The sequence below is a fragment of the Haemaphysalis longicornis genome, unplaced genomic scaffold (genome assembly GCF_048455015.1).
Source record: "Haemaphysalis longicornis isolate Haplotype H1 unplaced genomic scaffold, Haemaphysalis longicornis Haplotype H1 scaffold_8, whole genome shotgun sequence".
Taxonomy (NCBI): Eukaryota; Metazoa; Arthropoda; class Arachnida; order Ixodida; family Ixodidae; genus Haemaphysalis; species Haemaphysalis longicornis.
In genome coordinates this window covers 152,498,376-152,523,577 of record NW_027526445.1, presented here as the reverse complement: position 1 = coordinate 152,523,577, position 25,202 = coordinate 152,498,376, and the positions used below count along the sequence as shown (strand labels likewise).

The 25,202-nt window shown below is 47.8% G+C and overlaps 1 protein-coding gene across 3 annotated transcripts; it reads left to right on the top strand.

Moving 5' to 3' along the window:
• Positions 1 to 379: 379 nt before the first annotated feature.
• Positions 380 to 25,202, top strand: LOC144149605 (spermatogenesis-defective protein 39 homolog). 3 transcript variants are annotated; one of them, XM_077681248.1, is made up of 19 exons: positions 467 to 683; positions 759 to 824; positions 1,242 to 1,357; positions 1,435 to 1,507; positions 1,583 to 1,694; positions 1,790 to 1,881; positions 1,978 to 2,046; positions 5,625 to 5,717; positions 6,493 to 6,629; positions 14,535 to 14,562; positions 14,653 to 14,726; positions 14,812 to 14,902; positions 15,728 to 15,862; positions 17,737 to 17,778; positions 17,886 to 17,975; positions 18,678 to 18,764; positions 21,356 to 21,445; positions 23,397 to 23,501; positions 25,097 to 25,202. In XM_077681248.1, the coding sequence occupies exons 2-19, from the start codon at positions 765 to 767 to the stop codon at positions 25,115 to 25,117; spliced, it is 1,515 nt and encodes a 504-aa protein (XP_077537374.1). In that variant the 5' UTR covers positions 467 to 683; positions 759 to 764; the 3' UTR covers positions 25,118 to 25,202. The 3 variants fall into 3 exon arrangements, with proteins under 3 accessions (XP_077537372.1, XP_077537374.1, XP_077537373.1); XM_077681246.1 differs by lacking the exon at positions 759 to 824 and having other exon boundaries at positions 380 to 574; XM_077681247.1 differs by having other exon boundaries at positions 467 to 824.

Genomic DNA, 25,202 nt, shown 5'->3' with positions numbered 1-25,202 from the left:
CTCACCATGTCGCATCGCTGGCGATCCGTTGGTTAACCCGCCGCTGCTGAAAAGCGACGACCGCACATACGCGACAAGCCGCCATGCCGGGAAAGACAAAAGAAAAAAGAAAGAAAAAAAATACGCTTGAGGGCGCAGAGATCACCACCGAGCAGTGGTCTGGTCGGTCTGGTAGCGAGAGTAGAGTACGTTGTTTTTATTGTGTTCTATTGTGGAATGTCGCAGCGGCGAAGCTCTCGTCCTTCGCCGGCATCGTCCGCGATGCATCTCGGGACTGCACGCCGGCGCACCGTCGACTCTCTCGGTGCGCGGCGGTGCAACCAAAAATTGCCCCGCGACGGTGCACCCCGGTTTATCGAGGACGGACGGTGCACACCGGTGCGGTTTATCGAGGATGAAAAGGCGCACCGGTGTGCCCCGGTGTGCACCGGTGCGGTTAATCGAGGATGCTATCAGTGGCAACCCTGGTCGGTTTAGACTTCCTTTCTGCTTCGACGACTGCTTTGATGCCATCCTGCTGTTTCGTTGTTTTTTCCTCGTGCCAGCTGTAAACAGACGTCGAAGACGTGACGCGGTAGCACACTTCTTTTATGTGCTTAAAGCAATCTCTCCAGTGAATGTGTTTTGACGGGAACACAATTACGTGATCGTTGAGTCGAACGGCGTACGTGCACAACGTCGGCGTAAGCGATCTTTCCGTTGAGCATGGATCGAACCAATTTGGCCCTACCAGCTTCATCTCTGCTTTCCCCCGACAGGGTAGCATGACCACTGGCCGCTTCGGAAATACGCCCGTCTTCTGGCCGGATGATACATCGCCTCTGGTGACGTAACCCCATAAAGTTGAACACATTGCGATACCAACGTTGTTGCGCATTACCTCTGATTTCCGAAGCCGTCGAATTCAAATTCCACCGCTCGATTGCCTACAATTCCTGCTTGAATGAAGTTCTATTATGGTTATTGCACGAACCACCTATAGTAGCTATACCATGTTAGCTGTTAATTGCTATTAATATCTACAGATGATCGGACGTAACTCTAGCGATGGCTACGTCGACGAGGCGTTAGCCAAACGGTTCACAATTTATGCAGGATGGTTAGACGTGGAAGAATCGTATCTGCGCTCGATAGTGATCACAGCCGCAAATTTCGAGCTCATAAGCGTTAATGGGTGGAGGCCGTCTCAGACAGGCGCCTCAGTTCGCGCAGTTCACGCCAACAATTTTGTCACGTTGCAGCGGGAGGCGGCCCGTCTGTCGGCGCAGGTCAAGCAGGATGCGGACTTTCGGTCTGATTTTTACAAGCCAGCAACGATAGAGGACTGCTTGGAACAAACTGTGCAATCAAAGAACAAGTAGGTCACTGTAACCTGGTGCCTGCTAATCTTGCGTCTCGACACTCCTATGAGTTCTTCCTTTTGTTTGAATGCAGGAAAGATCAGAGATCGGATGACGACTACTGGTACGCACCGGGATGCGTTCCGTTCAACTTCTCAGAAGATACGGTGAGTCGTCCAGCTAATGCCTCCGTTTCATCGTCCTTCCAGATGCATATTAATCCTGGCGTACAATTTGTTTAGGAGGACGACAGCAAGAGGAATACGCAATCGAGCCAGAGGTCGCAGTCTTCTGGGCGCGGCTCTAAGGAATTCGCTCTCGATGACTTGAAGCAGGTCACTTCAGAGGTCTTAGGTGCGAAAAAACTCTCTTCTACATCATGTCCGTTGCATGCAGATTGGCCATTTTGGCTCAGCCGCTTTCTCTCTCTTGGGGGCATGGGTTCTCAGGTGTACCTCAATCAGCCACTGGCTCAAGCCTAAGGCGCGCAGAGTTGGGAAACGTCCAAAAGTATGCCGAAGGCCTGAGAATCGGACATGATGTAAGTTCTTGGCCACGGCAGTCTTAAGAGCCAACTTGTACAAGCATGTTTTTGTATGCTGTTTATGGCGTATTAGTTTCCCGACATTCTGTGCAGATCCCCACAAAGGGTATCAAGAGCACAAACACTCCAGAGGAGACTGTGAGGAACATTGTCATAGGCCAGGTGAGTTCATCCGTGTTTCTGCACCTGCTCAATGTGCCGTTTACCTTAGGTTCAAATGAACGCTTTGGTGCTGCGTCACAATTAAAACGAGAAGCAAAGGGTGATGATACCCAGGTTGGCTAGCATCAGCCTTGGGCACAGCTTAGGTTCTCACCTACCATGGTGGCTGAGTGGCTAAGGCATTGCGTTGCTGAGCACGAGGACGCGGGTTCGATTACTGGCTGCGGCGGCCGCTTTTCTGATGGAGGCAAAAAGCGAAAACGCCTGTATGTTTGTGATTTCGGTGCACATTAAAGATCCCCGCGTAGTCAAAATTAATCCGGAGCCCTCCATTACGGCGCGCCTCATCGCCGGTGTAGCGTCGGCGTGTTAAACCCCACTATCAAATCACTGCTTAGATTCCACATGCATTGACATTCGAGGCTATTAAAAAGAAAAAAAGGAGCCTCTGTTAATAAATTAAGTTGGCACAGCAGTGCACAGTTAAAAGTATCAGACATAGCTTTGGGGATTTGCACAGCATTGAAGAGTTGAAAGTATCAGGAGTAGGTTGAGGATCATTTGTTCCCGGAAAGCTTTGATAATGTTCATATGAGGCTGTGCCCACAGCATGCGTTAAGTCAACATGTCACAAGGATACACAGTAAGGAAGGCTAGCAGATCAAATATAGCTGCCTGAGGTAGTGGGCAAGCACTTTGATGTCATCGGGGGAGAAGGTCATGCAGCGTGCTCAGAAAACCTGGCCATGTCTCAACCAGCATAGGCACAAATGGCCAAGTTGCAGTATTTACACACAACTTCAAATTGTCTGTGCATACTGAGAAATTCCAACTGTCGAGCATCTCTCGTCTGTCGAATAGCTCTCATGTGAATGTTGGCCACTGATGTGATAGTAGCCGGTATGCGAAGGGAGGGGAAACATTTACAAGCGCGAAACTTAAACCCTATCTGTAGGGCTCGCTGTCCGTGAATGGATGCGACTTTGCAGCAGCTAAGACCACAAAGCCTTGCAGTCACATTGGCTGTGCCAAAAATAGTTTGCTCAAGTGAAGTGCTATAGGGAGAAGTAAACTGCACTTCGCTAACCTGAAATGCTAGTGTCACCTTACTCACAAAACAACACATAACAAACATGTATGCTTCGGCAAAACGATTCATATGGTAATTTGATCGGGGGCCTCTTTAATACACATTTATTGGAGGGAAAGGAGGAGTATTTGCAGTATGCAATTTAGGGGTGGGTGGCGACCACTGGGCGCTGGCCAGCAGTATTTCAGCAGCACATTCCACCGGGGCTTTTTGGACCCGGGGGGGTCAGAGCCGCCAAACGCTGCCTCCCATTATTCGATAGATGGGTTTGGGGGGCACGCCCACATAGTGTGGCAGATGGTGTTGTCATCTCCGCAGAGCGGGCACAGAGCTGATGAGTTACTGATCAAAGTATATGCGATTGATGAAGGTGTTTGCGACATGGAAGGGTGTGACATAGTGGGTGGTGGCCCGTGAAATGGGGGTAGAGTGTAGAGCAGACTTGCACAATTTGCTTAATTGTACTTGCATGCATAGTTTACTTCTAGCCTCAAAAGTTTCGGGGACACATAAAACAGCCTTGAAAGCCAACCGCTGCACCACCCAACTACTCTCCACATTTGTTTTACAGTTGTATGCACAGCGGAAAGAAAAGCATAGGAGAGCCACGGCTTCATGCTTTGGGATCGATGGCTTCGTCTTAAGTCGGCCACATTTCGTCCTTTATTTTGCACTGCCTCTACACCTTTTCTGCCTTTTCTCACTTCTCGTTGTCTGTGCCAATGGGATAACAGGCTATAATTGCAAAGTGGGGGTGGGCTGCAGTGAATTGGACTTCCAGTGCTATGTGCTGTTAAGGGGGCAGACTGGTCTTAAAGCTTTTTTTTTTTTATTTAGCTACCAATTTTAATGAACCTTTTTTGTGCTTTTTGTGCTGATTTCAAATATGCCATCAGATTTTTTGTAAGTTGATTATATTTTGAGTTAATTAATGATTAATTGCCATTATTTTGGGTCACAGTTACAAAATAACCACTCCATACAGAATGGCAATTACGACATGGCTAGGCAGACAAATGACTAAAGAATACAACGTAGGAAGAACTTTTTTGATTTAGCTATTTTTGGTCGTTTTACAACTCAGTGAACTTCGCTTCTCCCGCGTTCTGCCAGAAATGGCTCGCGGGTGGTGCCAATTGAACACAATAATAATTTCCCAAAGCCTCCATTTGAAAAATTTGTTTCCAACATTGTATTCTCCACACATTTAGAAAAAAATTACAGTTGTACCTGCTCCAGGTGCCGAGATATCTGAGGACGAAATGCTAGCTTTGCATTGCAAGAAAAGTGCTGTTTCACCATCGAATTCTGCGCTAACTGAGCTGTAGAGTGCACTTTAAAATGCTATTATAATATAATAACAACAAAATATGGTTCCTTTTGATGAAGAAATTTACAGACTGATAGAAAAATGACCGTGAAGGCCGAAAATGCTATTTTTCAGAAAACACTTTTTTTGACCGTTCTTTGGCCCCAAAGACCCAACTGCCCCCTTAATAAAGCCGTATTCTGGCCCTCAATGGTTACATGACTTGGTGAACCAAACATATTGTAGTGGACAAGCAAGGTAGAGGCTTCTCGTATGCTTTTTTTTAAAGCGATAGTCTTTTATGGGCCATATAAATGCACAAGTTTTGGTCTATCTGTATGTTTCTCAATTCAGCCATGGAACTAAAAGTAGAAACAATTAATAAAAAAATAGTAAGTATATATAAACAACCATTCCAAACTTCTAAATCTGTTGGCATACTTCATACTTGTTAGCATTGTTCAGCAAAAAGAAAACATTAGTCATATTTGAGGCAGAACAAAAATACATAACTGGTGCATACTAGTCAGTGTTTTTTTAATTAAAAATAGATGCGGGTGTAATTTTTGCAGCAGCAGACACAAGAAAAGCCTTGAAACAATGTTGGAACCACAAAATACAAAAGGCTTTTGCACCCAAGCCTCATGGTTGTGTCTCTAGCACCAAGCCAAACAGTAACTAAAAGTGACAACAGATGGCAGCCCACAAAATGTGGGAAAATTAAATTTAATCCAGCAAACCTCGATGGCGCTTATCACGGGAGCAGCGTGAGACATGGCAGGAACAGCAGAAGGCAATTGTCTTTCGGCGAAATTTGCAGCAAAGCGAGGAGATATGTGGCCAATATTTTCCTCCATGCTTGTCCACAACTTTTCAACTTGAGTATCACACCCATGTATCATCATCATCATCATCGTCACCAGCCTGTCTACACCCCCTGCAGGGCAAAGGCCTCTCCCATGGATCTCCAATTACCCCGGTCCTGTGCTAACTGCGACCAATTTATCCCCACAAACTTCTTGATCTCATCCGCCCGTCTAATTTTCTGCCGCCTCCTGCCACGCTTGCCTTCTCTAGGGCGAGGTACCCATGTATACCTCAGCACAAAGTCGTCTTTGCATTGACTTTGTATCTCGGTTGTGATGTGTGCTCATTGGCTTACTTTGTTCGGGTCTCCAGCCTTACTTTCTGGGCCAGCATCGCTCCAGGGAGGACAAGATTGCCCTCCTAAACGAGGCCGTCCGCGTCCAAGATGGGAACGCCATTATTGCGGTGAGTTGGCATTTCGCGCCAAAATTGATGCATGTTGAACCACAGTGGTGGTGCTAACTTCTCGTATGAAAGGAAACCATTTTTAAGGTTCCAAGGTTTATTCAATAACTGTTTGGTTTACAAAATGCGTTATTGATGTTAGTCCAGAAGGAGGCCCCGAAGTAAACTGTCAGGGGGACCTCCTGACAGTTTGTATCTGTCTTGTGCTATAGCTGCCGTTCAACCCCATTGCATAAGGGTCAGCCGGATTGCGTCCCACTAGTGTGATTTGTGCGATTTCAAGGGGCCACAAAGACCGGCTAAAACATTGGGTCGTTAAAGAGAATGCTTTGTCTCGATAACACTGGTACCAATTTTACTGCAAACTTCAAGCAAATAATCGCGATACTGAAGAAAACATTCAACAGTGGCAGTTCCCCATCCACTTTTTGGCGATTTTTCTGTGACACCACAGACCTAAGCCACCGCCACAAAACATGACTGGGAGGATGCAGTGGGGCATCTAGTTGTGTTTGACCTGTCACTTGAATGCGAACGTGCAGTTAACACACTTTTTATTGGTGGCCCTTAATTCATCACTTGTGCTCATATTACATTGCCATGACCCGAAATTTGAAAGCTTTTCAATATTTTTTCCGTATCATCGCCTCAAACGAACGTCAAAAGGTAGCTGAAATGACGCTGTGGTAACTAGTGGGAGGTTACGCTTCCTTTTTTCTCAGTAAAGGTAATGATGTCTGAGAAGTTAAATTGTGCCGCTGCGTGCTGTGTGCAGGTTCTTCTCTTCCTGAAGCAAACCCTGAAGCCGTCCCTGTTCAACCAGGAGCTGATGCAGAGGCCGAGGGCCGTGTCCCACTACCTAAGCCACCTGCGGGCGGTGCAGGACAACAGCCAGCTCATGGACGTTCTAGGGTGAGCACGTGTGCTAGAGTGTCTGTCATTCTTTCCCTAAATTACTGCATTTACTCGATTATAAGCACCCCCTCTTTTCCGTGATCACGATGCCCAAAGTGAGGGGGGTGCTTGTATTCAGAAAACCTAAATAACCACTCACCCCGCCACTTTTTTTGCAGCCGTATCTCGATGAGACGGGCGCAAGGAATAAAGTTTCATTTGGGGAAAATTCAAAAGAAAAATATGTACAGATAGTGAACAGACTGCTTACGTCACGTCCTCAGCCATCCTCACTACCATTCGAGTCTGTTGTGCCGCTACCGCTCTCAGGGGCCCCAACAGGTCGTCTTCTGTTTTGTTGAAGTGGTTTGTAATTTGAAACTTCGTAAATGACTTGCCTGCAACGTCAACTTGGGGGACCCACTTCTATGCATCTCAAATCCACCTTGCGATGCTTGCTTAGAAAAAGGGGTGCTTAAAGGGACACTGAAGTGATATGTAAACATTGCGGGATTACTAGCGCAAATTGTAGTCTGGAGTCCCCAGGCCATGTTTCGACCACTCTAGGCGCGTTTACGCGATTTTATTTAGTAGAAAAACTAATTCGAAAATGCTGTCCTCCTCTCTTTACGCTCGCCCATTTTCTGTGGCGTTTTCGTGTGACGTCAGGAGGGGATGAGCTGGCAATTGGCTGCGCCACGGCTGCGCTACTGCACGGCTCCCCGGCCGGCAGAGTCAGCCGCCGGCAGGTCGTCGCAATCAAGGAGGTTAAAAAAAAATTGCTTGGTCGCAATTCATTCGCTTAGTTGAAACGAAGCCAGGACACGTTTGTGAATGGAAGAATGTGCCTTTCTTTACTTGGTTTGTTTGTACACTGTATCTAGCTCCAAGTCAAGTTCGCTTCACACAAGTGCTGCGCAAGCGCACATGCGACGCTTCGCTAACTGGTACGCCAGTAGGAAAATATAAGGCCTCTTGAAGGCGGGAGAAGAGTCAGCGAAGTCAATATAGGTACTAAGGAAATAAAATCAACTGATATTTTTACCGTACAGCGTAAAACTAGGGCGCGGGAAGCACTTTTTTGCGCTGGGCGAACAAGCACAGCGGTCAGCAGCACGACTACGCATCTGCGAACGCTTTTCCGTCTACGAAATGCAATTGCTAGACGTGAGCTACCGTGGAAACTCGGGCGACGCTTACTGCACGATCGCAGTACAACAAATAGTCACCTAAGCTGCTTGAAATGCCAAAACTAAATAAAAGTGTAAACCGGTTGTACAATATATACCCCATATTAGCAAGGCCCCCGCGTCCCGCTTCGTGGCTCAGTAGTCTGGGGCGCTGGGTATGTCACCGCAAATGTTTTGCAAGTCACGAGTTCGAATCCCCGCGGGTACGTGCTTTTTTTTTTTTTTTTTTTTTTTTCCGCCAATGTTTTCTATATTGAGTTCACCTTTTTTTGGGCCGCAACGTTCATGGCTACACGAACTAGTTCACAAAACGCGCGCAGGCTGGCACATGCATGGCGCGCTAGCGAGTTCTCGTTGGCGTGCTGTTGCCAAAAGCACCGACTGCTTGCAGGCAGTGGGCACAGGCCAGAATGAACAGACCCTTGGCCTGGTGCGAACACGCTTTTTACGATACAGGCATGAGGGAGGCAAGCTCCAATTATGGGGGAAAAGCGCATGATATTTGGGCGTCTACGGGTACGCGGAGGGCGTTCATGCACTGCGTAGGTTTCGGCTAGTGAATGCTACGATTTCAAGCCGTCCTAGGAGGCTTATCTTTATGCATTTTTACAGCTGACAACATGGCAGAAGCGCGGTACGATGATTACTGAGTCATTGAGAATGCCCATCCAACAACGCCACCGGTTGTGTTTTACAGAACCGAAACCGAAACCGAAACTTGTTTGGTTGCTCACCTTGGGCATCGTCCAATCACGATGCCCGCTCCTCCTAACGTCACAGCTTTAGTTGGTGCGGCCGCCGCAAACCGCGCATGGTAGTTTTTCTTCTTTCGCGCTTTGTAAAATAATTACCGATTTGTCAATCGTAAAAACGATGAAAAGTGTGCTAATTTGAGCCAGTCTACACAGTGCAAGCAAAAACGGGAGCTTGACAAATTCACTTCAGTGTCCCTTTAAGATTGGCGTGCTAAGTTTTTTTTCCAATTTTTTTTTTTTCCGAAAAATAGGGGAGGGTGCTTAGAATCGCGAAAATACGGTAGGTTAAGAGAGAAATTTTTTTGCAGAGGCTAACAACCAGAATCTTTGAGGTAATTTCAGAACTAGCCCAACAACGTACTTTACGTTGTTGGGCTAGTTGGTCGATCATTATTAACAGATGTATGGCGCAAAGAGTGCTTCGTCCTCGAGCATTCTTTGTCCTTCGTCTTTTTGCGCTATACATCTGTTAATAATTTCAGAAGCTGACTGTGAAATACACTAAATACCATACGGAAGCAAAGTAAAGGTGCTTAGAGGAAAGTTTTAATTTTTATTTGGACTAATGTCAATCGATGGCTAGTTTCTTTCCGAAAGAAAGTGGTTAAGTGTATGGAATGCAACGACCAACCATCGCAAAGGTGAAAGTGGTAGTATTTCATATCTTGGAGCAGTTCTCGGAGCAAGAAAAGTGCTAGTTTGGGAGTTTCTGAAGCGGGTGCCAAAACATGGTAATGTACCACTTGGAGGCAAGAAATGTAACGCAATTTACCAATATTAGGAGCAAATGTTACGATATATACATTGTGCGAACAATATCAGAGGGACGGTCCCAAGCACAATATCTGGTAGGAGACGGCTGTTGTTGTGCCAGAGCGCCTGGCCCAAAGGCGTTGCACGAGGCGACGCGCCGACAGCGAGGCTGAGTCACGCCTCTCCCTTTGTCGCTGCGGCGCGGCCGAATCCTGCATCTCGAAACGCTGCGGCGCGGCCGACTCCTGCATCTCGAAACGCTGCGGCGCGGCCGAATCTCTCAGCGGAGAACGACCCAAACAAGGGCATGTTGCTACGCCCGGAGGCGAGGTCACGGAGACGGCGGCGGCATCGCTCTCCCTTTCCCCATTGGCGGCGCAGCTGACTCACCGCTTCGCTACCATTCGTCGGAATTCAAACTTCAGGCAGCGAGAGCCCTGATTGGAGCATTTCGAACTTCTTGGGGCCACAACGAACTCCCGGGCTATAAAAGAAGCCCGGAGGCTCTCATCGTCGGCTTTCCTCGGCGGCTTCTCTCCGGCACCAGTCTCTTCGGAAGCACCGAGTGAAAGGGGTGCTGTCGCCTTTGTGCGAGTTATGTAACGTTTGCTTACCCTGTACATACTGTATATAAATGTTACTTCAACTCTTCGTCGGCTCGAGGACTCCGTCGCTCTGCTCTGCGCCGCGTCGATAGCGGACGGAGCAGGGCAACATCGCTACACCGGTGACTGCGCTCGGGTGGCCAGTCGCAACAGTGGTGGCAGCGGTGGGATCGTCATTCCCAACAGTGGGAGCAGCGGTGGGATGCTCATTTCCCAACAGTGGATGGCAGCTGCGGGATCGACCGGCAACGGCTACTACCTGGTGTGGTAAGCGCTTGACGTTTTCTCTCAGTTCACCAGACTTCTCTAGCACAGGTTATGGTAGTTTAGAGAAGGGCTGGGTGAAGCACTGTGTATAGCTTTGAGTGTTTCAAGCCTAGAGAAAGTGTTTTGAAACCAAAGCTAGTGCCGAGAGGTAAACAAAAGAGCGTAGAGAATTACTTGCGCGTGCCTTACTAGTAGCTTGGTAGTATAGGAACGGCAAGGGAATTCTAACGCGGGTAAGCAGCAAGAGGCCAGTGCAAACGATGGAGGACCTTAAAGTGAGGGAACTCATCGAAATTTGCGAGGAGCTGGGCCTTGACTTAGGCCGTGCGAGACGGAAGCATGCGATCCTTGAGATCATGCGGAAGGAGAACGTAACGGCTGAGGAAGCCAATGAGGCCAGGGATGATATCAAAGAGCGCCGTGAGCGCGAGGAGGCCGAAAAGAAAGAGCGCCGGGAGCGCGAGGAAGCCGAAAAGAAAGAGCGCCGTGAGCGCGAGGAGGCCGAAAGGCAGGAACGGGAAGCCGAAAGGCAGCTCGAGTTGATGAGGCTAGAGTCGGAGTTCCGGCAGGGTTCGCCGGCGCCTAGCGTGACTTGTCCAACAGTTCAGGCGAGCGGTCCGAGGAGTCAGGACCAACGGCCGCCGTTCATTGTTGAGAGGTCAGGGCCCGAAGACGGAGCGTGCCAGGGCAAAGGCGAAGCGACCGCACTCGTATTCCTGGACAGAGAAGCGAGCCAGGAAAGCGAGACCGGCGCGGAGGCGGAGAAGCCGCTTCGAAATAAAGATTTCGAAACGCGCGCACAGTCCGCGAGCAGTGGCCAGTGCATGGCACTTACGAGTTCGCAAGCGGGGAAGCTCTCGGAGAATGTTGACTCTTCCCCAGCGAGCGAGAGGCGAAAGGACGCCGAGAAGCTTAGCCCGAACTACGAGCCGACCGAAAACTGTCGCGGTAGGCTAGTTGAACCGCCAGCAACAGAACAGGGTTGCGCGAAATCCTTCAGTGGAGAAACGCAGCCGGGCGAGACGAACGATACGTTCTCACCGGTTTCTGATGAGCGGTTACGCGAAGACGAGCTCAAGGTCGAAGCGCTGCCGACAGGGCCGACAGAGAAATCCGCTGAGCTCGTAGCGAATGACGCTGACAGAGACCGTACCGCCGTCTCGGAGAACAATGACGTACCTAAAGTAGATAACGCACTTGCTGAGACGTCCGATAGAGGGCCGTACGAGTCCGCTGATCGCGTTCATGTGTCGGTCTCGGGTTCAACGATCTCGGCAGAACACTCAGAATCAGAGGAGGCCTCAGAGACGGCTTCCAACAGGATCGCGCACAGTGCGCGAGATAGCGAGGTTTCTCGGCAAACCTTGGACAGCGAAGCTAGCCAGACGAGGCCGCTAGAGCCCCCGGAAACAGAAAGCGTTCCTTCGGGTACGAGCTCTAGCTCTGGCGATGTGGTGGCAAAGCCTGTGAGCGGGACACGAGAGACGCGCGAGCAACGAAGCCTGAGCGGCGAGCGGAACGAAAGCTCTGGCAGTAGCTTAGTGGAGCCGCCGACGGCCGAAGCGGGTTGCGTCATCCCCATCGGCAGGGAAACCCAGGTGGCTGAGCGTTGCGAGGCGAACTCTCCGTTGTCCCCAGTTCGCGATGACTTGCTTGAAAGCAAGGTGGGGCACTTTCACCCGCATTTCAAGCCGGTGGAGCGAAGACGCACAGGGCGAAAGCGAAAGTTGAGAGCCTTCTGCTATGAGCGGAAACGCGGTTGCGAGGCATGCGTGCCGGCCGCTATGTTGGCCTTGAGGTCAGCTCCGCGCGCGATAACGGGCGTCAGCTTTGCGAGGCTTGTACATGACCGGGGAAAGAGAACGCGTTTCGAATGACGAAACTAGCCTGTGGGGAAGAGCTGGTTGTAACGCTGCGTTCTTCGTTTCCCCGTTCGGACAGTCCGTCCCGTCATGTTCAGCTTCGGCCTCAAACGCGCGCCGTGTGGCCTTTTGAGTCGAAACTAAAGGATCGGGTGTTTTGTGGCCTGTCGTAGTGCGTGCTCCATTACCTCGACGATGGCGCCAGCTTTTCTAGCACATGGTAAGGAGCATGTAGATCACGAGTCGTGCGGAGCAGGCTCATAGCAGGCCTATCAGTCAAACAGTCAAAAGTGTCACATAGGATACGCCGAAGTGACGTATCTAGCGCATGTGGCGGTGGTAGCGCGGCCGACGAAGACCGTCAGTCGTTAAGTGGCCGCAGTCGTAAGCTATCGCTGACCAACGACTAAGTCAGAGGTAAGGACTAGAGTTTGACTGGATAGGGCTAGACTTAAGTTAAAGATTACTCCACACTGGCTAGTCCGTTAGTGATGCTCTTACAACGAGTCAGCCAGTTAAGGTGGAAAGGACACAAAGTAGGAGGACGCGTTTTAAGCGCAGTAACGAGCCTAAGCGAGGAGCCAGTTCTAACGGTCCCCGACTTTTCGAAAGGTTCGTTATTCAGTGCGATCGAGCGATCGTGGCATGGAAGCTTACTATGCCAAGAGGATGCGAATGGCCGGGAACGACCAGTTTTGTACTTAAGCCGCAAGCTAACTTGCCAGGAAGAGGCTTACAGCACTTCCGGAAAGGAATGTGGCTGCATCGTGTGGGCAGTGCAGAAGTGTGCGTGCTCTGTAGCCGGTAACGCAGACGCACTAAGCCGTGCGTTCTAAGTAAGGCTGCGTTCGTCCTCCCCGTGTCTTTCGTTTCGTCTCTTCGTGAGCAGCTTTTATCTTAGCAGGTAGATGGGAGCAAAATTATTGCCCTCATTTGCTGCCTCAGTTGATTATTTCCGCACCGCGTGATTTCAAGTAATCAACCTTAGTTATCATTTAAGTTCGTGTGTTACGTTTGACACTTAGTGTGAGTTCTTCTTTTAAGAGTTTTACGTCCCGCATGGGCCTCTTGGTGTAGAGGGTCCAAATTTGGGATAGATACTTAGCTAGGAGAGTTTGTCACGCTTTAGAGTCTGGTGTTCTGACGGAGGACAGAGGGTGCTTGCTTGCGCTGGGTGTTGCCTGTTGTCGGTCGGTTCTTTGCAAGCTCCAGAACGATGAGCAACCGGTGCTGAGGACAGACCGGAAGAGCCGGACGAAGCTGGTCGAGACACCTGGGCAGCACGGCGAGGTACCTGCGATCCGGACCTGGCAGGCGGTACCTGTTCAAGAAGAGGAACTTGGTGGAGCCGCCCTTTTCCTGGGGCACTGGAGGTGTACCTGGATGAGCCTGGCGAACGAGCGCGCCCGGCATCCGAGCCACGTGGAGGCAGCTCGTCTTCACGGCGCATTGTCTGGCGGCGGGGGTGCTGTTGTGCCAGAGCGCCTGGCCCAAAGGCGTTGCACGAGGCGACGCGCCGACAGCGAGGCTGAGTCACGCCTCTCCCTTTGTCGCTGCGGCGCGGCCGAATCCTGCATCTCGAAACGCTGCGGCGCGGCCGACTCCTGCATCTCGAAACGCTGCGGCGCGGCCGAATCTCTCAGCGGAGAACGACCCAAACAAGGGCATGTCGCTACGCCCGGAGGCGAGGTCACGGAGACGGCGGCGGCATCGCTCTCCCTTTCCCCATTGGCGGCGCAGCTGACTCACCGCTTCGCTACCATTCGTCGGAATTCAAACTTCAGGCAGCGAGAGCCCTGATTGGAGCATTTCGAACTTCTTGGGGCCACAACGAACTCCCGGGCTATAAAAGAAGCCCGGAGGCTCTCATCGTCGGCTTTCCTCGGCGGCTTCTCTCCGGCACCAGTCTCTTCGGAAGCACCGAGTGAAAGGGGTGCTGTCGCCTTTGTGCGAGTTATGTAACGTTTGCTTACCCTGTACATACTGTATATAAATGTTACTTCAACTCTTCGTCGGCTCGAGGACTCCGTCGCTCTGCTCTGCGCCGCGTCGATAGCGGACGGAGCAGGGCAACATCGCTACACCGGTGACTGCGCTCGGGTGGCCAGTCGCAACAGTGGTGGCAGCGGTGGGATCGTCATTCCCAACAGTGGGAGCAGCGGTGGGATAGTCATTCCCAACACTGTGCTACGTTTCTACATGGTCCGTATGCAATTTAAAGCAAGCCAAAGAAATAATGACATGAAAACAGCAGGACAGGAGAAACTGAGTGCGAGCTATATTATTGAGATTGTGTACGTGCTTTAAAATGCACCAGCAAACATGCAAGAAAATGCTAGGACATTACCAGATCCCCTCCCTCTTGATGCTGAAAGCTTCATTCATTTTCTACTATGGTGACCTTGAAACTTCATTTTGTAATTTCGCTGTAATCAATAGATCAGCTTGGGGAGTGTGTTTGCAAGTTTCCTTTTCTCTTCTGTCTATCCAGAATGCTTGGAAGGACTGAGGATGCTGCTGTAAGTACCTGGTATCAGCCAAACTATGTCCGACTTTACGCGACTGCAGTGAGAGTGGGCCTTACTGATGGCACGCTGCTTCGCTATTAGATGGTCAAGTACAGACTCGCCGTTGAAAGTCCAGAGGCTGCGACGAGGCTTCGAAACCTGCAGTCCTGTTTCAAGTGAGCGCAGTGTTCTGTCTATTACACAGTTTGTAGTACTGAGTTGAGAAGGGCTGCTGACATAACGTCCACACCTGTCGTGCAGATCCCACTTCCAGTCGGACCCGTCCCTCGAAATGCAGGCTGAGCTGGTCAAGGAAGAGCTGAGGCTGCTTGAAATGCAGCTGGCCATAGAGGTATCCGCAATTACTCTTCATTTGAACCAGCCCTGGGATGCTCTTCACGCATTAGTCCCACTGGGCTAATGGCTCGCAATTCTCGTGGTCCTTTTCTTCTTGCCTTGCAGATGCCTTCACATTTGAGCTCCGCTTGAGGAAATATAGACATGGCGGCAGTTTTTAAGTACCGAAAGTGCTACCTCATTTGCTTTCTCAATGAGTTCTGTGCTGTTTTCTCGCGTCCTCTCAAATATTGTCTTATAACAGTAGCTGTGTTCATTAGGGGACGTTAAAGATCCCGACGTGGTCAAAATTAATCAGGAGCCCTCCACTATGGCGCACAACATCGCCTGTGCAGCGTCGGCGCGTGAAACCTAAACAATCAATCAATCAATGTTCATTAGGGGAGGGTAGTCTCTGCCACACCCCACCCCCTTTTTTTTTTCTTTGTGATGCTGGTGCTAGCCTTGCAATTGGCCTTGACAGTATCGGCAGACAAAACACTGTTACCACTAAATGAAGCCACGGACATTCTCCTGCTGGCGTTGAACAAATGAACCTGCTTTTTACATTGGAACCGCTTTCTGTGACAGGCATTACAGGAAGTTCACTGTGTCAGGCGTTTTGCGGTAGATAGACCCTTGTACTCAGTGTCAGGAGTAGGGTTATATTCGCAATCTGTTTCACGTGCAGTAGAGCTTGCCATCACAAGTAGACTCTCGCGTTCAAAAGTCGGGCACTCGTGCGTTGTGGTGTGAGATACGTGGAGGGTACAGTGCAAGGGGGTTGGGCAATACGGTTTTATGACCCTGGAGCCGTAATACGTGACCTTTGACCTTGCAGGAGGAAGATAGCAGGGTGGAAAAGGAAGGGCAGAACATCCTGATGCAGGAGTTTCCACGCAAGGCCCCTGTTGTGGGCACCTCTCTGGTCACCACTGTCTACTACTGCTGTCTGTACCACTACAACGTGTCGCACGTGAGTGGGTGCCTGTCTCCGAGAGCTCTTGATGCACGACTCGAGGTTTATGCCTTTGGTAATTGTAGCCTCTACAGCACTGCTCTTCAAATGGGGGTTCATGAGTGCACCCCTACCTACCCCCCCCCCCCTTTTTTTTTGCGATACATCGCTGACAATGCGAAAAAGTGGGCTTGCTAAATGGCATGTGTGTGCACTAACATCTATGCGTAGCGCATTTTCGAAGTTGGGTTTATTGCACTACACACCAGCTGCGAGGAAAAGCCGGACGTACAGAAGCAGGAATTCAATAGACGGTTGGGTGAGCTTGGTGGCAACAGAAAATTGTTTGGCAATGCGATACATGTCGACACACTTTTTTGTATGGTGCCCCATTACTTTAGTGTGCCCTGAATGGATCTCGGCCATACCTGTTAACATCAGTGAAATGTAGCCAAGCCAAGCCACGGGTCTTCTTTGATTGACTGATGGTGCAGCTGTTAAAAGCATTGCGCTGTTGAGTGGAGAAATGGGAATGGTTGACTCCCTTCCATGGTGGCTTTTTTTTTTTTTTAATGGAAACCACAAACACAAAAACAACCGCATGCATGAGATTTCAGCATATGTCAGAGGTCCCTAGATGGTATAAATAATGCTCAGTGGTCTACCAATCCCAAAACAACAATTTAAATGCATATATGAGCGCATGGAAATTAATTAGATAGAATAGCCTGAAAATCCGTCTGTTTCAATTTCTATCGCCTCCAGCCTGGAGGCAGAACCACGCCATGACCTCACCATTTTGTGTAGACGTCCAAACTCTGCGGAAGCCAGTGGAGGCATTGCTTCGACCTCCTTGCCACCAGAGCTTAGCGGCTGAGCTGCCAGAAGGCGTTTAGGCCTACCATTGCGGGGGATATTTGATCACCGCTCTCAAAAAAGGTCCTGATGGCGACTTGTGTTGCGATTCTAGGCCAAATGGCTCGTTTCCCGTGTGTAGAACTTTGTTTTTGGCAAGGGTACCTTTCTGGGGGGGTTTATGCCTGTAGCTCTGGCTACGTGCATCATTTTGTGAAAGCGCCAGTGCCTAGCTAATCGAAAAAAAAAAACAAAAAAAAAAAACAATTGGAGGTTCATTGGGACCTGCCGAAACCACAATTGGTTCAATGGGAGCCATTTGGAAATGCAAATGGTTCCATTTGGCCCAATGTGTTTTCTGGAGGTTTTTTTCGCCTACGAGTCACCGCTAACCGGCTGCACACGTAAAGTGGTGTCACAAGTTTGTGCAAAACGTCAGACACACTTGGCTACATCACTTTCTTATCTCGAACACAGAGTGAAGTCTCGCTGATGTCCATTTGCTGCGCACCGCTCCGCATGCTGTTTCGTCGGTGCGGTAAATGAGATCAAATTAAAGTATGTTCCCCGCATCGTAGGCCTTTCATATTTCACCCAGGGTATTCTGTTGAGCAAAGGAAACAAACTGTGTAATAATATTAACCCCAAAACTTGGTGTCAGTACCTCTGGGAAATACAAAAGACGTGGAAATACATTTTAGAACACTTGAGAATATATGCAAGCATACCACAAGGAACCGACAAAAATTTAGGTTGTGTCCCGGTTGCTTTGGTAATCTACCGGCGGCATGTGAAGAATAAATTTGGTCTGAAACTGCATTCTCATGGCAGTAGGCAGCACTAACACTGCGGCTTACTGCACGGACACCAGCGTTAACTCTATGTTGCACAAACTGTGACAGTGGCTCTGTGAATGCTTAATTAATGCACGCTGAAAAGCAACGTTAATTTTCTGCGTTTTTGACCACCGTGGTAAACTGAATGAGCCAACTCTAATAAAAGAATCCCCCTTCCCACTCTTTTTTTTTTTTTTCCAGAATCACATTGCAAGTCCCAACCAGATGAGAGTACTCTTCAACGTGAGTCCTGAGCTAGGAGTCATCATCATTATCCTTTTGCTTGGTGTTGCAGTTTTTTGCCCTGGTAGCAGTTTTGCATTCTTTGTGCCTCGTCTTGTTGCATGCAGTTGACTGAAAAGCAGTTTGTGTGGACTGCGCTCTCCGCACTGGCCCAGATCAAGCACTGGAAAGAGATCGACAACCTGTTTCAGGGCAAGGTGAGGGGATGGCTGGCTGCACTATGAGACCGGTTGGGCATTCGATGCTTCTGGCAAACTCGACCACTGTTTAGAAATCACTGCACCGTACATTTTTAATGTTTTCGTAGAGTTTTGTGATTGTAATAATGTCTATACCTTGATGTATACCATCTTCCCCTCATTTAATGTTTCCTTCCCTCTTATTAAGAAGGAAGGGCTCCAGTGAACATCTTTGTTGATGTATCAAAACTCGTGAAAAGTTGGCCAAAGGAAAGTACTGGGAGGCGAAAAAACCTCCCAAAAACACATTGGGCCAAATGGAACCATTTGCATTTCCAACACCCAGGCGGGGGATGCACTTCTGCAGTGCACAGTAATCGGCATTCTGAGCTTGCTCTTGTAGAGGCCATCTTTTAGCGTTGCCCAGAGCATTCCAGTTCACTGACCTACAAGATCCGATCAAGTTCAGCTTTTGCCTTTCTTTCCCTCACCCCTGTCCCGTGAGACTTAAGATTTTCTGAATTGTGCAATTCCCATTTGATTGATGGTTGCCCTGACCAGTGTCTACAGTCGTAATTACTGAACTAGCATACTGGACTTGACATCTCTTCTGACGTCAGCGATGATGGCACTTTTGGCGATACCGTAATGATGCTATGTTGTGCGTTTGGCCGTTTTTCTCAGGTATTTCTGGCGCTTTTTGTTTTTTCCCTCGTCCAGTCCTGGCTGGGCAAGTCTAAAATGCGATGCTGCATTGGCTTTGACAAGGCTGTAGAAATTCTGGCCAAGGCGCACGCACCACCTGAGGTATGCACCTTTCTTTTTTTCCTTTGTTTTTTTTTTTTTTTCCTTTTTTCTCTTTTTCCCTCCCATCCACCAGGCATTTTCTAGTGAGAAGTCACGTGCAAGTTTTTGTAAAGTAATTAAAGCTAGGCATTTGTTTATCAAGTTTTCTCTGGGCCGTTGTCTAAAACCCTTGCGGCATTTTTATTACAAAGTATCTGCACTGAGCCTGAAGAGTGCTACAGCTTACGGAAAGCCATTTGGCAGAGCAAGAAGAAAGAATAATAAAGCCATCAAACGTACTGGTGTTGTAAAGGTCTGCATTTTCAAAAGGTTGTCTTAAGTGAAGCCAAATGTAATTGCTTTGTTAACGCACCCTTGAACACCTTTGATTTGTTATTCTGGCATTAGTTGTTTGCAGTTTACATTTAATGGCACACCAAAGAGTTATCACTGTTCAATTACTTCATCATCAGTGTCAAAGTCAGTAATGTCCATGTTCTGAATACAGTTGAACCTCGTTATAAGAGACATGGATGTAATAGACAAATGGGTATAAGAGACACTATTCACCCACATGGTTGGCTGCCCTATCTTTCCCATTAAATTGACCTCCTTTATAACAGACATCGGTTGTAGACAGTTGGTTATAAGGGACAAGTCATCCTTGAACTTTAATCCATAATCTCGCTTGTAACAGACATTTTAACTTCAGATGCAGTGCCACCAGTCACTAATTGCAGTTGCTTCCATTGTGGAAACACAGGCAGACAACAGACGCCTGCAGTCGCTATTTATTATAACTTTAGCAAACACAGAGTGGTTCAGTCAGCTATGAAATGACGATGAGAAGCCCTGCCAATGAAAATGCAACTTACAGAAGTGGTTGAAGCTTACTGCCATCCATTGGAGCGCGACCGTACGTGCGGGCTCTCGCACTCGCGTAGCTCCCAATCAAGAAGCATCGCAGATGTTGAGTCCTGCAAGCGTAATGAATAGCCTGAGCACACAGTGGAAGAAGCTGTGCGCTCTGGCTATTCATCAGGCTTGTGAACTCAACATCTACGATTCATTTTCCACAAACATTGAAAGAAAAAATAAAAGCTTGCAGAATCGGCTGTAAAAAACAGTGTAAATACAGTCATGAAGCAAACAAAGATTCAGAACTGTTTCATAAATTCTGGGGGCCAAACATAAATTAGAATTAATCTTTTGCAACATGCTGTACCGTTCTTTTGAGCTTATTTTAGTCATACGGTGCCCACAATATACTAGGGTCTGATTAGTAAGTGAAAGCATGGTACCCTGCTTATAAGAGACATCTCGTATAAGAGACAGAAACTGCTCCCCGGTACGTGTATCTTATAAAGGGGTTCAACTGTACTTTTTTTTCTCTGAGATTAAGGTGCATTAAAAAAATCCCGGGCCATCTCCACTAACGTGAAACCTGGGGAAGGCCAAAGCATGCAGTGTGTAAGTGTATTCTTGGCACCTCGGCGTTTCTGCCCACGGAGATGAAACCGTTGAGGGGTAGAAATATACAGCTTTGCTGTTAAAGTCTCATGTCTTTGAAGCACGAAGCTCTCCATCGCGAGGCGTAAACGAGTGTCCCGGTGTTTTAGTACCGTGACTACATGAGACAACGATTACGACAACGGTGACAGGAGACGCCAACAGCCCCAGCCCCTAAGGGGCTTCGCCCCTAAAATCATATTTTTCCTGCATTGTCCTTTTATCCAATTAGGCGACAGCACCATTTAATGGATTGCAAGCACATTCTCATCCGCATAAAGTGTGGGTGAACAAACACAGGGTCAACGTAAAGCATATGATGTGTTGCCAGTCACCGAAGGCCAGACATTTTTTATGCAAATGAAGAGTTAAGGAGCCCTGATGAAGGAGCCGAGTTGGCTCTGAAACATTGGAACCGCTTTGAATAAACGCCCTTGGTTGGTGTATTTGCATCTTAAGTTTAACCCAACCAGACAGAGTTCTGTCGAAGATGTACACATTCAAATGAAGAGTTGTACTCTAAGGCCACTGCATGGGTTGTCCAACAAAGCTAAACACGAAAGCAAAATTAAAAAAAAAAGTATAGCAGGCATTGAACCACTTATTTGTGGAATACAATTCAGCTGCGCTGTAACCACATGCTTCTTTCAAAAGCCTACAAAGCGATATAAAAAGAAGCAATGTTGCATAAAGGAGGAAGGACCTTGTAAGAGAAGAAATACCTTCATTTTTTTTTTATATATAATTTCGGGGGGTTTAACGCGGCAAACCTACATTTCGGCTATGAGGTGCAGTGTAGTAGGGGACTCCCGATTGACTTTAGCCATCTGGGGATTTTTAACGTAAGCTGAAATCTCAGAACATGGGCGTTTTGCTTTTCGCAACCATTTGCGGCACATGGTTGGGCTCTCGCGTGATGCGAGCTCTTGCATTGCCACTGGAATTTCGAACTGAGCAATGTTCGTGTCTTACAGAGGATATAGCATTTCAGTATCTCCCATCCCTATGCGCCATTGGGTGCGTACAAGTTTGATGTTGGCGAAATAGAATAGCTGAGCCCTGGCTAACAGTGGACTCTGGATCGTCTGTTGTCATGCCATCAGGTCTTTGAGAAGTACCTGCAGATGGTCGACGATGCGGAGAAGCGCTACGCACTGGCCAAGGTGCACAAATGCCACAGCGTTGCCATTGAGGTGAGTCTCCCAGAGCTGCCAACTGGCTGCTTGTTAGGTAGGATGCGCCGTATTGCAGCGAGGCATCTTTTTCTTCTACGACTGCGTGTCTAACGTTTTGCGGTGAACTTGCTTGCCGTTTTCAGCACCCAGACACTGACGACGGCTAAGAAGAGCGAGTAAGCGACGTTTGTTTTAAACAAGCGCGTGTGGTGTGGATACCTTTTGTTGAGTAACGGCATTGTGCATGATGTTTTTGAAACTCCCGTCAAATGTGTTGGTTGCAAAAGATGTGGTAGGTGTGTGTGCGTGCATGCATCGAGATTTTTGGGCTCTGTTGCTCTGCAGTCCTCCTTGTACGTGGTGCAAGTGGAGGTGTTGTCAATAAGTGACATCCTAGGAAGGGGTTTGTGTATTCAGAGAAATTGAAATGTATGTGTCTATGTTCCATAAAGAACATTGCACACTTCTGTATCAGCCTTGATGCAAAAGAAAAAATCTATATACAGTCTAGCCCGCTTATAATGAACACACCACGAAACGGAAATACGTTCGTTATTATCCATTTTTCGCTATATCTGAACATAAAGTATTCCGTGTAAAGGAAGCTAACTGTAATAATAACACCCAGAATCAGTGTCAGTACCCCTTAAAGAATTCTAAAACACGTCGTCTGCGACCGACTGCTACGACACATGAAATTACAAGGCACCCTATTTTCTTTCTAATTTGCACCCTCTAGTTTTGCTAAAAACAACTCTTTCTGCCTGAATTTGCCCTTAAGGAGCCCAAGAATCAATTTGTGGTGTAAGCAGCATAACTTAAAAACGTGTTGCTGGACACCTGAAGTACCAAGTTGCCTGGAGGCTGTTTTGCACATCCATGCAAGCGCTGAACTGTCTTTTGAGAGGTCTTATTACTCGGGCATGCCTGTGCAATCGTATTTAACTGGAAAGTAGTACTGTTCTACAAGACTAACATACCCTAGCAATTCAGTAATAGCCCGTGATCATTCAAACTTCATCCACCAATGGGGAGCATAATGATGCCTCCATATTCAGGTGAAAACGAATTCAGGGTTGATTGCCCTGTGAAAGGAGTCGGCCAGAGCACACAGTGTGACCATGGTGGTAAAAATTCTCCTTCCTAAGACGCATGGCCAAATTTGGTAAGCCTTAGCAGCGCACTTAATCGAACCCGGGTTCAAAACGAATCAGCTAGCCCAGAGATGTGCTTTACTGAGAATCAAAAAAAGCTTTCGCAACAGTTTAATTTGTAAACACTTATCTCTGCTTTTGGTTCCAAGAGTCAGCACGTTGCCGGCAAGTGTATCGAGTGGAAAAATAGTTGGTGCAAGCATGCACCACTTGCCTGGACGAAAGTGTGTGCGCTTTTGAATTTCGTTTATTTTCTTTTTGAAGTTTTCTTTCACACAACGAGATGTCGTAGTCGTAAAAGTGGCTGCTTGAAAATTCGAAATCTGGCAAGGTTGCATAAATGGTTACCTTGTGAAATTAAACCGAGACTGTGCACCAATGTGTACCACAACACTGATCCAGCAGCGACCATTGATTCTGCTGCAGACATCAGCTGCATCCCAAATCCAGATTGCCAATTAGACTAGGTTTTTTTTTTTTTTTTTTCTGTATGTTGCGTTCACCTGGCAGTAAACCTTGATTTGATTGATTGTGGGGTTTAACGCGCCGACGCAGCGCAGGCGATGAGGCGCGCCGTAGTGGAGGGCTCCGGATTAATTTTGACCACCTGGGGATCTTTAACGTGCGCCGAAATCTCGTACACACGGGCGTTTTTGCTTTTCGCCTCCATCAGAAAAGCGGCCGCCGCGGCCGGGAATCGAACCCGCAACCTCGTGCTCAGCAGCGCAACGCCTTAGCCACTGAGCCACCGCGGCGGGTGGCAGTAAACCTTGCAAAGTACCAAGACGTTACTGGGTGTGGTCTTGTTCTTGCAGACGCTGGTGTACCTTCGGGACCGGCAACGACTGCTGAGGTACAAGAGCGAGATACAGCCACAGTCTGCGGCCTTCTACGAGATCGAGAGGATCCTCAGTGGCTCGGTGAGCAGGCTGCCAGCCTCGTTCGCTTTTGGCTGAGCCACATTTTAGCTTGACATAATAAGTATTCCCATTTATACGGAACACTCGTTTTGTCGCTTGCAATAGTTTGGCTTGACAAGTTCTTATCCCCACTGGCTTATCTGAACGGACTGAGCTTCCACAGGCCACGAGCGCTGCCTGTAATAGAGACATCAAAATCCCCCAGCGGTACATTCCGAAAATAGTCACAGGTCACTAACCATTTTCAGAGCTATCTGCCATTAATATGTATTGGAAGTTATTGCTTTGTGATTATTGTGGTCAAAGCAGAGGACAGGTTCTTTGCAAGTTGGCAGTTATTTCGGACGCAATCGCACTGTAGGAGAATCCACCTTGCATGCGCGAAAGGTGTTTTTCGAAAGCCAGTGTCATGAAGCGAAGCTGGTTGTCATTGTGAAGTTTCCTGACAACTCCTTGGCGCATCATGTTTATTTTAATGGTCACAATGCAGCGAGATGCTGTGTTGTAAATTTTTTATGACAGTTGAATAATCATGCCTCAGCACGTAGCGTCGCAACGCTGCTCATATGCATAGAAAAAACAGAAGCAACCTTCAACTAGTGGTCTATCGCAGCAAGTAATGCATTTTTGTTGTCTGTCCCTGAACAAGTGAGCTTGCTGCACGAATCTTGCTGGTGTTCAACAGCACACAGATCCTGTTATGAGGTAAAACAAGGCGAAAATATGCTGTATTTGCGTGCAGCGGTCATAGCCTATGGTTGGTGTTTTATTTGTGCATCAAGGTGGAACACTGGTCTTAAACCAAAAATGTTTATTTTTATAGCTACAATGATAAAAATTGGAGGACATATGTAGTCTTACATTCTGATTGTAGATATAGAATTTGTATTTGTGTAAAACGACTATAGTCTAACTTATTTGGATTTTTACATTTGATGTTTTGACAGATTTCATACAAAACTGCTGGAGTGCAATAAGACTAACATTATCACTCTATCTGGTCTTGAGCAGAAGTTACGACCGTTTGAAGTTTGGGTTTAGAAGATGGCAACCAGAAAAACTGGCTTGGCCTTTCCCGGGTTGTTCGCTTCAGCACTGTGACCAGTTCTCAATAGCGCAGCACTTGTAATGGGGGAGGGGGCACCACCAAAAGAATGGAGCAGTCTTGTTTGGCTGAACCACTACAGACCAGATAGAATGATGCTGTCAGTCTTATTACCTTCCTCGATTTGTGCACAGTTAACTGGTACCTGGCTCAGCTGCATCACTCCAGCAGTTTTTTTTACAAAGGCTGTCAAAAAATCAAATATAAAAATCTGAATATAGTCGTGTTACACAAAAACAAATTTTATATCTACAATCAGAATGTGAAACTACGTATGTCCTCCAATGTTTATATCATAACAGAAAAAATAAATTTTTAATGAAAGACCCATGTGCCCCCTAAATGTATTATGTACTCCGGTACCACTGCAAGAGCCAAGTTTCTGTAAAAAATCCTGAAACGAAAGCAATTTACATTACGTGCTTGGAAGAAGCAAGTTGCGTTTCTCTGCTTGGTTAACACTGCTGCATGTCACTTTTCTTTTTTTCAGGCTGTTAAGTGGAAGAATTGAAGCAATTAAAATATGTAAATAAAAGATTAACAAGACAAAACGAGAGGAGGGGAGGGTTAGAAAGAAAATTGGCACTTTTCATGCA

Bases quoted from the DNA above. Each gene is read 5' to 3' on its own strand.
- LOC144149605 (XM_077681246.1), top strand. From the start codon at position 395: ATGAAAAGGCGCACCGGTGTGCCCCGGTGTGCACCGGTGCGGTTAATC. The intron at 1,882-1,977 runs GTAAGTTCTTGG...CATTCTGTGCAG, and splicing joins GCCTGAGAATCGGACATGAT to ATCCCCACAAAGGGTATCAA. The intron at 6,630-14,534 runs GTGAGCACGTGT...CTGTCTATCCAG, and splicing joins CAGCTCATGGACGTTCTAGG to AATGCTTGGAAGGACTGAGG.